Source organism: Hyperolius riggenbachi, chromosome 2 (assembly GCF_040937935.1).
Source record: "Hyperolius riggenbachi isolate aHypRig1 chromosome 2, aHypRig1.pri, whole genome shotgun sequence".
Classification (NCBI taxonomy): Eukaryota; Metazoa; Chordata; class Amphibia; order Anura; family Hyperoliidae; genus Hyperolius; species Hyperolius riggenbachi.
The window spans coordinates 95,468,551-95,482,351 of NC_090647.1; the positions used below are offsets into that span (position 1 = coordinate 95,468,551).

A 13,801-nucleotide genomic window follows, 5' to 3' on the forward strand; every position below is an offset into this window, starting at 1 on the left:
GTGTGGGGTGTGTGTGGGGTGTGTGTGGGGTGTGTGTGGGGTGTGTGTGGGGTGTGTGTGGGGTGTGTGTGGGGTGTGTGTGGGGTGTGTGTGGGGTGTGTGTGGGGTGTCTTAGAAAATCATTAAACGGCAATTATGCTGATAAAGCGTGTCTATGCCCCTCCCTGGTTTAGGGATGGTTTTTCTAGTTTCACATAGATGGCAAGCAATGCACATTTTTTCTAATAAATCCAGGTAAGCAATTACTGCAGGTGCAGGAACCACAAAATTACCATTTCACTCAGCTTTTAATACAGCCTTACTATTAAGGTGGCCACTAATGATACAATTTGCTGAACGATCGATTATGAACGATTCTTCGTATGAATGATTGTAAATGTTCATTTGGGACCACTAATGGACAAAAATCTCCTAACTAATTCAATCAGATTGACTGGATCATCAATTCATTAATATCATTGGATTGGTTATTTTGTCCATTACTGGTCCCAAACGATCATTGATACGAAGAATCGTTTGTAATCGATCGTTCAGGAAATTATATAATTAGTGGCCACCTTAACACATGAACAACATGCGCCACCCAGCAGCAGCAGCAAACAATGTTTAATAAACTCAGGCCAGTTTAGCTGTATGGGACACTCTCCAGCCTTAGCACATCAGGGTCAGTCTGTACATAAGAATAGCTGCAGGATTTCTGCCAACAAAGACTGTCCATTATTTTAGATTACCCGTGTTGTTTTATCTGAGCTTCCATCATCTACAACGATGACCTCATACTTGAAAGATGGACGTTGCTTCTGTGTAGTAAAATACAAAAAATGAAAAACTGTAGAAATACACTCGGCTCACCAGACATTATAAAATTCAATATGAAAGACAAGACGCAACTGCCTCTAGTTTAAGGGCCCTTTTACACTTAATGCGTTGGTATGCGTTAGTGTGGGTTAGTATACGTTTTTTCCATAGCAGTGCATTGTGAAAAAGCTTTCAGTTAAAACGCGTATAGTGGGAACTGTGCCATAGGAAAACATGGGCATTATTTGAAAATCCATTTTCTTTCAGTTATAACTGAGAGCAACTGATTAAACACGTGCGGAATGCGGCAACGCGTATTTTTGTACGCGTTGCGGTCCGCAATAGCGCTAATTGCATTGGTGAATGCGTCCAATAATACGCATGGCGGCCGGCGACTGGTGAGTCGTCAAAAACGAAACTAAGTGACAGCGGGGGACCAGAGGATTCCAGAGCGGCGCCGAGGGCACAGGACTGCTGCAGGGGGCTGGTAATAGCCCCAGGTAAGTAAAACTCTTTACCCCCAGTTTAGTTAAGGTTCCCTTTAAGAAGTGGTGTGTACAATCACGGGAAAAATGTCTGTTTAAAACAGTTGTCTGATGTCAATCGTGGGGAGGGGGATAAACGACTGTCCATGTGTACATACCTGTCTCTTCTCAAGAAACTCCATTGCTTCTTCCATCATAACAGGCACTGAAAAACAAAAATGGCCTATATGAAACCATTATCAAACAAACAAAACAAAGAGAAGTAGTGTTATCCTAACAGCCATGCAAGACATTAGGCCTATGTAAGAAATGCCTGAAAGGAAATTACTGGTTGCCTGTGGTAACTAGTGATGGCCAATGAAATGCAAGTCATCCCGAGTTTATGCATATTTTATGATAATCCTATGCATATTAATACAGCTTGAAAATGGACTAGTCGCGAATGCAGAAGCTGGTTTCCATCTAATGCAGAAGTCTGGTTCACACACACACACACACACACACACACACACACACACACACACACACACACACACACACACACACACACACACACACACACACACACACACACACACACACACACACACACACACACACCTATCAATCACCCCCTGTCACTGCCACCCATCAATCAGCCCCTAACCTGCCCCTTGCGGGCAATCTGATCACCCACCCACACCAATAGATCGCCCGCAGATCCGACGTCAGATCACCTCCCAAGTGCAGTGTTTACATCTGTTCTCTACCCTAAACACCCACTAATTACCCATCAATCACCCCCTATCACTGTTACCCATCAGATTAGACCCTAATCTGCCCCTTGCGGGCACCCAATCACCCGCCTACACGCTCAGATTGCCCTCAGGCCCCAGCCCTGATCACCTCGCCAGTGCATTGCTTGCATCTATTCCCCCCTCTAATCACACCTTGAGACACCCATCAATCACCTTCTGTCACCCCCTAGCACACCTACCTATCAGATCAGGCCCTAATTTGCCCCGTGTGGGCTCCTGATCACTCGGCCAAACCCTCAGATCCCCCTCAGACCCCCTTCCGATCACCTCCCCAGTGCATTGATTGCATCTATTTTCCCCTCTAACCACCCCCTGAGACACCCATCAATCACCTCCTGTCACCCCCCTAGCACTCCTATCCATCAGATCAGGCCCAATACAACCTGTCATCTAAAAGGCCACCCTGCTTATGACCGGTTCCACAAAATTCGCCCCCTCATAGACCACCTGTCATCAAAATTTGCAGATGCTTATACCCCTGAACAGTCATTTTGAGACATTTGGTTCCCAGACTACTCACGGTTTTGGGCCCGTAAAATGCCAGGGCGGTATAGGAATCCCACAAGTGACCCCATTTTAGAAAAAAGACACCCCAAGGTATTCTGTTAGGTGTATGACGAGTTCATAGAAGATTTTGTATTTTGTCAAAAGTTAGCGGAAATTGATTTTTTTTTTTTTTTTTTTTTTAACAAGGTGTCATTTTTCACTAACTTGTGACAAAAAATAAAATCTTCTATGAACTCAACATACACCTAACGGAATACCTTGGGGTGTCTTCTTTCTAAAATGAGGTCACTTGTGGGGTTCCTATACTGCCCTGGCATTTTATGGGCCCTAAACCGTGAGGAGTAGACTAGAAAACAAATGCTTCAAAATGACCTGTGAATAGGACGTTGGGCCCCTTAGCGCACCCAGGCTGCAAAAAAAGTGTCACACATGTGGTATCGCCGTACTCAGGAGAAGTAGTATAATGTGTTTTGGGGTGTATTTTTACACATACCCATGCTGGGTGGGAGAAATCTCTCTGTAAATGGACAATTGTGTGTAAAAAAAAAAAAAAAAAAAATCAAAAAATTGTCATTTACAGAGATATTTCTTCCACCCAGCATGGGTATGTGTAAAAATACACCCCAAAACACGTCATACTACTTCTCCTGAGTACGGCGGTACCACGTGTGGCACTTTTTTACACCCTAAGTGAGCTAAGGGGCCCAAAGTCCAATGAGTACCTTTAGGATTTCACAGGTCATTTTGTGACATTTGGTTTCAAGACTACTCCTCACGGTTTAGGGCCCCTAAAATGCCAGGGCAGTATAGGAACCCCACAAATGACCCCATTCTAGAAAGAAGACACCCAAAGGTATCCTGTTAGGAGTATGGTGAGTTCATAGAAGATTTTATTTTTTGCCACAAGTTAGCGGAAAATGACACTTTGTGAAATAAAAACAATAAAAATCAATTTCTGCTAACTTGTGACAAAAAATATAATCTTCTATGAACTCACCATACTCTTAACGGAATACCTTGGGGTGTCTTCTTTCTAGAATGGGGTCATTAGTGGGGTTCCTATACTGCCCTGGCATTTTAGGGGCCCTAAACCGTGAGGAGTAGTCTTGAAACAAAAATAACCTGTGAAATCCTAAAGGTACTCATTGGACTTTGGGCCCCTTAGCGCAGTTAGGGTGCAAAAAAGTGCCACACGTGGTAATGCCGTACTCAGGAGAAGTAGTATAATGTGTTTTGGGGTGTATTTTTACACATACCCATACTGAGTGGGAGAAATATCTCTGTAAATGGACAATTGTGTGTTAAAAAAAAATAAAAATCGTGTGGCACTTTTTTGCAGCCTAACTGCGCTAAGGGGCCCAAAGTCCAATGAGCACCTTTAGGCTTTACAGGGGTGCTTACAATTAGGCACCCCCCAAAATGCCAGGACAGTAAACACATGACCCCATTTTGGAAAGTAGACACTTCAAGGTATTCAGAGATGAGCATGGTGAGTCCGTGGCAGATTTCATTTTTTTTTGTCGCAAGTTAGCAGAAATGGAAACTTTTTTTTTTTTGTCACAAAGTGTCATTTTTTCGCTAACTTGTGACAAAAAATAAAATCTTCTATGAACTCACCATGCCTCTCAGTGAATACTTTGGGATGTCTTCTTTCCAAAATGGGGTCATTTGGGGGGTATTTATACTATCCTGGAATTCTAGCCCCTCATGAAACATGATAGGTGCTCAGAAAGACAGAGATGCTTCAAAATGGGAAAATTCACTTTTTTGCACCATAGTTTGTAAACGCTATAACTTTTACCAAAACCAATAAATATAGGCTGAAAGGGTTTTTTTTTTATTAAAAACATGTTTGTCCACATTTTGAGTGCTGCATGTATACAGAAATTTTACTTTATTTGAAAAATGTCAGCACAGAAAGTTAAAAAAATATTTTTTTTTGACAAAATTCATGTCTTTTTTGATGAATATAATAAAAAGTAAAAATCACAGCAGCAATCAAATAGCACCAAAAGAAAGCTTTATTAGCGACAAGAAAAGGAGCCAAAATTCATTTAGGTGGTAGGTTGTAAGAGCGAGCAATAAACCGTGAAAGCTGCAGTGGTCTGAATGGAAAAAAAGGCTCTGGTCCTTAAAGAGAACCCGAGGTGTGTTTAAAGAATGTTATCTGCATACAGAGGCTGGATCTGCCTATACAGCCCAGCCTCTGTTGCTATCCCAACCCCCACTAAGGTCCCCCTGCACTCTGCAATCCCTCATAAATCACAGCCATGCTGTGAGGCTGTGTTTACATCTGTAGTGTCAGTCTCAGCTGCTCCCCCGCCTCCTGCATAGCTCCGGTCCCTGCCCCCGTCCCTTCCCTCCAATCAGCAGGGAGGGAAGGGATGCAGGCGGGGACGGGAGTTCTGCGGGAGGCGGGGAGAGCAGCAGACTGACACTATAGAGATAAACACAGCCAGCTCTGACAAGCTGTTTGTCAGCAGCGTAGCTGTGATTTTATGAGGGATTGCAGCGTGCAGGGGGACCTCAGGGGGGTTTGGGATAGCAACAGAGGCTGGGCTGTATAGGCAGATCCAGCCTCTGTATGCAGATAATATTCTTCAAACCCACCTCGGGTTCTCTTTAAGGGGGGAGTAAAGCCCGCGGTCCTCAAATGGTTAATAGTCCCGGGACCCATGCCAGTTTTGCATGGCGACAGCTACTGCTGATTTCTTAGTGACAGACACAGAGCAATATGACCGTACCTCAGTGAGGGAGTATAAATCATTCTCCATACAATACAAACCAGAAACACACATGTATAAGTCCCAGCTTGGTGCAAGTTATGCTTACATCGGGTTTCCTCATTGTACGCAGGGACGACCACAGACAGGTCCCTCTCAGGAGGCTCATGGATGCTGGGAAAGGGGACTTGCTCTCCTTTGTCTCCAGTGAAGTACTTCTCTTCTTCATGGCGATGAAGATTTGGCATCTTCCTGGCAGTAACATGTGCCACGACTGTAATCTACAATCACAGGTTACATTATGTGTCAGTTTATGCTATACGCAAAAGCAAACTGGCAGCTTACAGACTTAAAACACTAAAGTTGCTCTTTAACCACTTGAGGGGACACCCCTAGTAACCAGGCCATTTTTACAGAAATAGGCCACTGCAGCTTTAAGGGCTCGCTGCCGGGCCGTACAACTCAGCACACAAGTGATTGACCCCCCTTTTCTCCTCACCAACAGATCTTTCTGTTGGTGAGGTCAGATTGCCCCCAGGGGTGTTTATTTCAATTAAATTAATACCCCTCCCTCCCCCCGTCTGCCTATCACAGCAACCGGCTGTGATAGGCTTCAGCCTATCACAGCGGATCGCTTCTGGGTCCCCAGTACAGAGCTGCCTTAGACCGCAGCACTGTACAGACTTATTAGACAGTGGTTTCGCCATCTAACAGTCTCCGAGCGGCAATCGATGCTGGGAGGCTGAAGGCGGAGTGGAGCTCCGTCATCTGAGCAGGCATGCGCACGCTCCCTTGCAATCCCCATTCCAGGCCATTCACCGCAATCGGCGTGGAGTGGTCCTGGAGCTGCCGCCGCGTTTACGCCAACTGGCGTAGAACAGTTGGCAAGTAGTTAATGATACAATCTTGATTATACAGTATAATCTTATTATGGTAAACTCTGATATCGTTAACATTTGGGTATAGTAAACTAAATGTCCAGGTCTAGGCCAAGCACCATTATACGTATATGGGAGTAACGCCCGGTACAGTAAATCCTTATATACCGATAGCACAACTTCTGTTAAAGGGACACTGAGGAGTGCCCGAATTTAAAAGAATACACTTACCTGGGGCTTCTTCCAGCTCACTGTAGGCGACGAGGTCCCCCGGCGTCGTCCTGGCTCCTCTCCCTAAGCCTCCGTCGGCCCCAGTTACTGGCGACACCCGGGTCGGGTGTCGGGCCGACTCTTCATGGTTAATGACGCAATGCGTTATCAAGCCGGCCGCTTCGCCTCATCACAGTGGCCGGCGTGACAGGTTAGCGTATGCGTGTGTTTTCCACGCATGCACAGACCTGTCACGCTGGCCGGCGTGATGACGCATTGCTTCATTAACCAGGAAGAGCCGGCCCGACACCCGCCCCGGGTGTCGCCGGTAACTAGGGTAGGCGGAGGACCTCGCCGCCTACAGTGAGCTGGAAGAAGCCCCAGGTAAGTGTATTCTTTTAAATTCAGGCACTCCTCAGTGTCCCTTTAAAGTAAACCTGTTTTTTTGGCCCCTGCAGTACTCTGTATCTGGCTATAGTGGAAAGTGGGCGGGTACATGCGTCATACATCATTCAGAGACCCATGAGCCATGGTTGGTGGTCGGGCTGGCAGCCACTTGCAGCCAACTAGCTATCTGCACACTACTCTCAATGGATGACCTCAAAAGCGCCAGCCGGTGAGACCTATGCTTCCTGTGTAAACTGCTTCCTGATTACTGAGGGAATTGCCCATTATCTGTGACTTGCTTGTGCACAGCTGCAATGCTACAGTATCATCCAGTCTGCACAGCAATGTTGACAGAGGTGCACACTGTCAGTACTGTATCTGCAATAGCTAGTAAGACCTATGCTTCATGTGCAAGCTGTTGCATGATTATTGCATGCAAATCCCTGCATATTGAGCACTGTGCATTTTGATCTAGCTTAGAAGCTGCCTGTGCTCGCCTGCTGAGGCATTGAAAAGAAACAATGATTCCCAATTATTGATAGAATTAAGATGCAGTACTATAGTATACGTTATGTGCTTGAGTGTGACAATTTCTGAAATATGAAATCACGTTGCCCGGTCCCTTGAGGCTTACTATAAAGTAATTCTATCGTACAATCTTACCAAATCTATGTAGCAGGATAGTAAACAGAGTGAATATACTTTGAATGGATACTTTAGGTAGCCCCTCTTAATACATAGGAGTGGTAAGATTGTATCATTAGTGGGCACCTTATCATGCATAATCAGATATAAAAACTTAAAGGGAAGCTGCAGTTAGGGCTCTTTCACATCAGACAACGTGTGCTGGAGCCGTTCTGCAAGCGTTGAATACCCTGCGGTGTGTCGTCGGGATGCTGCGGTGCGACGCAATCAGCTGCAGTAGCTATTAATTCACCCAACAAAAAAACGCCGGCTCCCGACGATGAAAAGCCCCCGGGTGCGTCAAACCGCAACGCACCGAAACGCAGCGTCGGGTGTGAAAGGTAAAATGAAAGTCTATGGACTTTCATTTTACCTTGGTTAACGCAATGTTTCGACTTTGCGTTACACCGCAGAAAACAGGCTCTGGTGTGAAAGAGCCCTAAGAGGTATATCGAGGCTGCAATATTTATTTTCTTTTAGACAATACCAGTTGCCTGGCAGCCCTGCTGATCTTCTTGGCGTCAGTACTAGTGTCTGAATCCTTAAACCTTAACCCTCCTGGCGGTAACCCTGAACGTAGTTCGGGGTAAGCAGCGCAGGAGGATTTCTCAGACCCTGCTGGGCCGATTTGCATAATTTTGTTTGCTACACACAGCTAGCACTTTGCTAGCTGCGTGTGCACTCCGATCGCCGCCGCTACCCGCATCGCCGCCCCCCCACCCATTCGCTGCCTGGCCAATCAGTGCCATGCAGCGCTGAGAGGTGGAGCGGGACTCCCTTTGACGTCACGACGTCGGTGACGTTATCCCGCCCGTCGCCATGACAACGGGGGAAGCCCTAACGGAAATCCCGTTCAGAACGGGATTTCCGGACGGGCTTGATCCCCGGGGGGAGATCGAAGAGGGTGGGAGGATGCAGGAGCTGCACAGCGGCTGTCATGTAGCGAGCCCTAGGCTCGCTACACGATTTATATATAAAAAAAAAAACTGCTGCGCTGCCCCCTGGCGGTTTTTAATAGACCGCCAGGAGGGTTAAACAAGCATGAGGCTAATCCAGTTAGAAATATCTGATCTGCATGCTTGTTCAAGGTCAATGGCTAAAAGAATTGGAGGCAGAGGATCAGCAGGACAGCCAGGCAACTTGCATAGTTTAACCTCCCTGGCGGTATGATTATTTCCTGATTTTAGGGTCTCTTTAAATGGGTTCAGATCTTAGATCAGGAAAAAAAATCATTCCGCCAGAGTCTCTGCAGCAGTCCCTGCTCTCACTCACCTCCCTGAGCTCCAGCGCTGCAATTTTACCTCCGTCCTCTGGGGGCGCTGTAAGTCTGTAGTGAGATCGATGACGACGATCTCACCAGAGTGAGAGCCAGTGCACACCAAAAAGTAATAGCGTAATCGCAAACGCTTAGCGCTTTTTGAACTGATTTTTCAGAGCGATTCTAGGCATGTGCCTAGTGAATTTTCTAATCATGCCTAGTGATTTTTGGAGCGTTTTGATTTTGATTTTTTGTGACAGTAGAACTGTAACTGAACCGTTTTTGTAACAAAAACACTTGGAAATCTGCTCTGGTCTAGCGCTTTTTAGAGCGATTTTCTACTTTCCTATGCTTAACATTGAGGCTGAATCGCCTCAGAAATCAGCAAAAATGCTGCAGGACCGGCATGTGTGTTTGGGAAAAAAAAGCGAATCGCTCTGGTGTGCTATATCCCATTCAAATACCTTAGCCAATTGCTTTCTAAAAGCTCTCAGAAGCGCTCTTTGTGTGCACCAGACCTGATTCAGAGCCTTGGAGGACAGGAAGGAGAACGGCTACCGGCGTCTGGATCCCCCGGGAGGCGAGTAAAAGCTCCCGCTGCGCACTATACTCTGCATGAGCTTCTGGCAGCTAGCCTGAGCTACACTCGGGATTACCACCCAGGGAGTTTAAAGGAAATACATATGCAGCCTCCATACCCCTCTCACTTCAGGTGTGCTTTAAGAGGCTGTGCTGACATTCAGTTTTCCTCCTCACAAATTCTGCCTGTTTAGTGCAATAGTGATTAGATATAGGTAAAAATGAAAGCCTTAGGCATCTCTGAATGCTCCTCTTGTAAGAGAGCCAGTAATCTATTGTCTTGCAGAACAGGTCTGTTCAGTGCTGCTGATTATCCAGACCAGCCCAGGGCAGCCTAACAGACTATACAGAAACACCTAGGGTACTATTAATATCACCATTACACTATGGACCTTTACAAACTCACCATAAAGGTCAGCCCCACCCAAAGCATATCTCAGTCCTGGGAAAGCACTGGGGAGATTGAGGGCTCGTTTCCACTATCGCGAATGCGTCCAACGAATGCGGATTCGCACATGTAATGCAAGTGGATGGGCCCGTTTCCACTGTAGCGTTGTTGAGGTGCGTTTTTTTCAGCGGTGAAAAAACGCACAAAAGAGACGCAGAATTCGCCTGCGAGTGGAATGCATGCGAATCGCAGGCAATGTATTTAATAGGGAAATCGCATGCGTTTTTCTTACGCGTTTTTTACGCGTTTACGCGTGCGATTCCGCATAGGAACCAATGTAAATTAACACAGGCAGTGACATGGTTAAAAACGCATATAGCCTTACCACATGTGTAATCGCGTAAAATAACGCGTAAAAAAAAGGCACCTGTATGCGATTTCATCAGCGGTGGAATCCAGGCGATTCCGCACCTCAATAGTGGAAACGAGCCCTAAATGCAGCAAGAATGTTTATATACATCTGAACTTTATTTGAAAAATTTTGATGCAGCAATTAGTCATTTATCCTCCAATTAAGCCTGTCACATTCTGGCTAGAGCCACCTCCTAATACAGTATTGTCTCGGTTATCTGGCACACATCACGGGAGTGTTGAGGTATTAACACACTGCGGCATGGTAACGCGCTGCATGCAATGTGTTAAAGCAAACCTGATCTGAACAGTCAAAATAAGCATACACAGGTCATACTTACCTCCCGTGTAGTCTACTCCTCAATCTCTTTTTCCTCTCCAGTATCCTATTTGTCCACTGTGATCAATGGAAGTCTACATTTTGAAAAATGGCCATTACCCCATAACAGCTTTCTGGTCAGCACACTGTTAAACTGTAATATCGCCTATTTGAGCCATAGGGAAACATGGACATTACCTTGCTCATCAGTTGTCCTTTCAGTTATAACTGACAGCCACTGATTTATTTCAGTTCTGACAAGGTCAGAAATGGAAGGAATCATTCTAAGAAGAAAATGGTGAGCTTCTGAAAGGAGCTGACGGCGAGGCAAGTACGCAATATTCATTTGCAGATACATCATGTGTTTATTTTAAATAATTTTACTCGGTTCAGGATACTTTTGTTACAGGGAATGCAACAACCACTGTGAACGTGGCCTAAATGTGGCCACACACCATACAATCTTTAAATATCTGTTTAATTCAGGAATAGCAATCAATTTTTCTGACTGATTGTAAAAATTAAAAAATCTGACTAATGTACCACATACTTATGTTCACTTTTTCTCCAATCATAAATAAAATAATTGAAAGCTCAGAAAAAAATTGATTGGAACTGGACATCAAGTAATTGACAATCCATCACACACCATACAATTCTTGATAAAGTTGGTCTGAAATTTCCAACATGTCCAATCTCAAAAAACAAAAACGGGAATTCCAATCAGATTTCTCGACCGAAAACAAAGAAAAGCTCTCGATTTTTTGGGACAACCGATTGAAATTATCGAATTGGTGAAAAATTGGATCTTTTAATTGTATGGTGTGTGGCCACCTTTATTGTGGAAGGATATTATCTTCACCTGGGCTGCACATCAGTTTTGCATTCAGATATAACTACTACTGGAAATTGGTTGAATTGGTTGGACATGCTGCAAGATGTTGGGCCGACTTGCTCAATCAGGTGTGCAGCGATAACGAGTGATATCGGGACTAGCGACAAAACCCCGAGCGATGTTCCCGCAATGAATACGTTTGCTGTAAGTGTGCATACCTGTCCTGTGTCGCGGTGCCCATCTGTCTTCCGCTGCTCTTCTATTAGCTGCATACACTCTGCTGGGCAAATAGCACGCTGGCACGTGACATCACACACACGCCAGCGGCGTGTATGCGGCTAAAAGAATTGCGGCGGAAGACAGGCGGGAACCTCGACACAGGACAGGTAATGTAAACGCACACTTACAGCACATTTATACATTAGGGAAGAACGAAGAGGCAGCGGATGCGGCCAACTCCCGAGAGATGTCATGCTGAAATTGATCAGGACTTGGCCTGGGGTGTATGGGCAGCAGACAGATCTCTATCTAATCAGATTCGATTAGCGAGAGATTGTCTCTTGATCTAATCTTCCCATCATCGCTAGGTGTATGGCTACCTAATACTGCATGTCAACTCACTGCTTACACAATTCTATGGGGCTCTCCACATCTCTGCGTTGTAACGGATTGCGTTATTTGTCTAATGCCAAGCTAGCGACCCCACCCGTTTAAACGCGATCGCAGGCGTAATGCGCCCGTGTGAGCATGGCCATGCCTAGGCAGTAAGCTGGAGCCATTTGTGCACAGGTGGATCCATGCAAGTGCAGCAACCATGCTCTTGCAAGAAGAAATACGCAATCGCCATGTGCAGGTGGATAACCATGGGAAGCCTGTGAATGATCCAAAGTAATCCCTCTTCGTTAAGTGTTCGCTTTTTGATGCAACGAGTGTTCTTTAATTACAATTATTTTCTATAACAATCAGCAACACTTTAAAGTTTCTAGAAACTAATGAGAAGTGGCAGTGCCCCAGCGGTCAGGAAGTTGGCAGTGATGACGGTGTGCTGACACGTCTCCCTGCCCTGCTGATCACTGGCTGCAGGAGACACACAGGCAGCAAAGACAACACTCACCAGCAGCAGCACCAGGACCACCAGAACCGGCAGCAGCCGCAGCAACAGATCACACAGCAGGCAGAGCAGCATGGTCCACACTCATCCCTGTCACCCCGGCAATGGCAGAGGCAGGGCAGCTGTCAGCCGGCTCCAGCAGCTTCCGGTACACTCACACTATGCCATTGCTTCAGCCGGAAGCTATAGCAGGAGTACAACTGTGCGGAAGTCCAGTCTGATGTACGAGGAGCCTCTCTATCCCTGCAGCTCTTAACAGCGCCATCGTGTGGCAGCAATATATATAGCAACGCTAGCAACTTGCAGAAAATATGTTTTCAAGCAAAGTAGCTTTGTTCAAATGTAATTTATAGAGAAAACTGACAAATTGCGCAAGATGTCAGTTTTTTTTCTGCATGCGAAATCTGCATTAAAGTGTGACCTAGCTCATTGATTAACATGAGTTCTCAGTTGAAGTCAGTTTTTCTGTGCAGAAAACGCGTACGAAAGCCGGTAAGTGTGACCCCTGCCTTGATAGTATTTTGAACGTTTTTTTAACTGTATGGGATAGCGTTTTTCTGCATTTTCCAGTTGTGCGTTTAGCGATTTTACTGCACGTGTGTCGCTCTCCTATACAGGAAATGGCCACTACACAGGAAACAGAGGTGTTTTATGGGTAAACTGCAGTGTTTTATGGGTTATCTGCAATATTTGCTGAGTAAAAGCACAGGAAAAACGCTGATTATTGTGAACAGCCCAGCGCTTCTGGGGCGATTTTGAAGCGCTCCTATCTTTAACATTGACGCGCTAATCGCTCAAAATTGCTCAGAAATGGTGCAGGTTACGCGTTTGCATTTCAGCTAATCGCTGAAAAACGCAAAACGCTTAAATGAGAACAGCCACATATATTTAACATTGACCAAGCACTTTTCAAAACGCTAGTTCTGAAATCGCCTGAAAAGCGCTCTAGTGTGAATGGGCCCTAAGGGCTCTTTTATATGGGCAGCTGAAACCGCCTGTCAGCTGCTCTCTTGCACAGGCCAGGCACTTGCTAGCGTTCCGTACTGGCAGTGGATTGGCGGCTCCCCAATAGAGTCACACCTGAGCATGGCCGCAGCTGTGCTCAGACACGACAAGTTGTGGGCCTTTGCCGCCAGGTAATGTCACCGCGTATGTGACAAACACTGCCATTTGACTGCATTTTAATTGCAGATTAAATGCAGATATGCCCGACAAGCAATGTGAAGCTTCTTTCGCTCTACCCCCATTGTGTTGCAGTGCATTGGACAATAATCACATCATAAAGTGTATAATTAAATGTATAAGTAATGTAAAGTGTATCCGAGCCGAAGCTCAGATACAAAATGAGATATTTACCTAAAGAGAGGGAAGCCTCAGGATCCTATTGAGGATTCCCTTAGTGCTCTAACGTCCAATCGCTGAGTGCCGTGC

The 13,801-nt window shown here is 45.7% G+C and overlaps 1 protein-coding gene across 2 annotated transcripts in view; it reads right to left on the minus strand.

Annotated features, from left to right (window-relative positions):
* The window catches only part of ALG5 (ALG5 dolichyl-phosphate beta-glucosyltransferase), a 35,390-nt gene extending 22,837 nt beyond the window's left edge, over nt 1–12,553 (minus strand). Inside the window, exons 1-4 of one of the 2 annotated variants that reach the window (XM_068267087.1) lie at nt 12,374–12,553; nt 5,420–5,591; nt 1,442–1,488; nt 732–800 (exon numbers count right to left, since the gene is read on the minus strand). In XM_068267087.1, coding sequence (XP_068123188.1) covers nt 732–800; nt 1,442–1,488; nt 5,420–5,591; nt 12,374–12,445 — 360 coding nt within the window. In that variant the 5' untranslated portion in view covers nt 12,446–12,553. The remainder of the gene's footprint in view (nt 1–731; nt 801–1,441; nt 1,489–5,419; nt 5,592–12,373) is intronic. The other variant, XM_068267088.1, reaches the window with a different exon arrangement.
* Nucleotides 12,554–13,801: the final 1,248 nt, after the last annotated feature.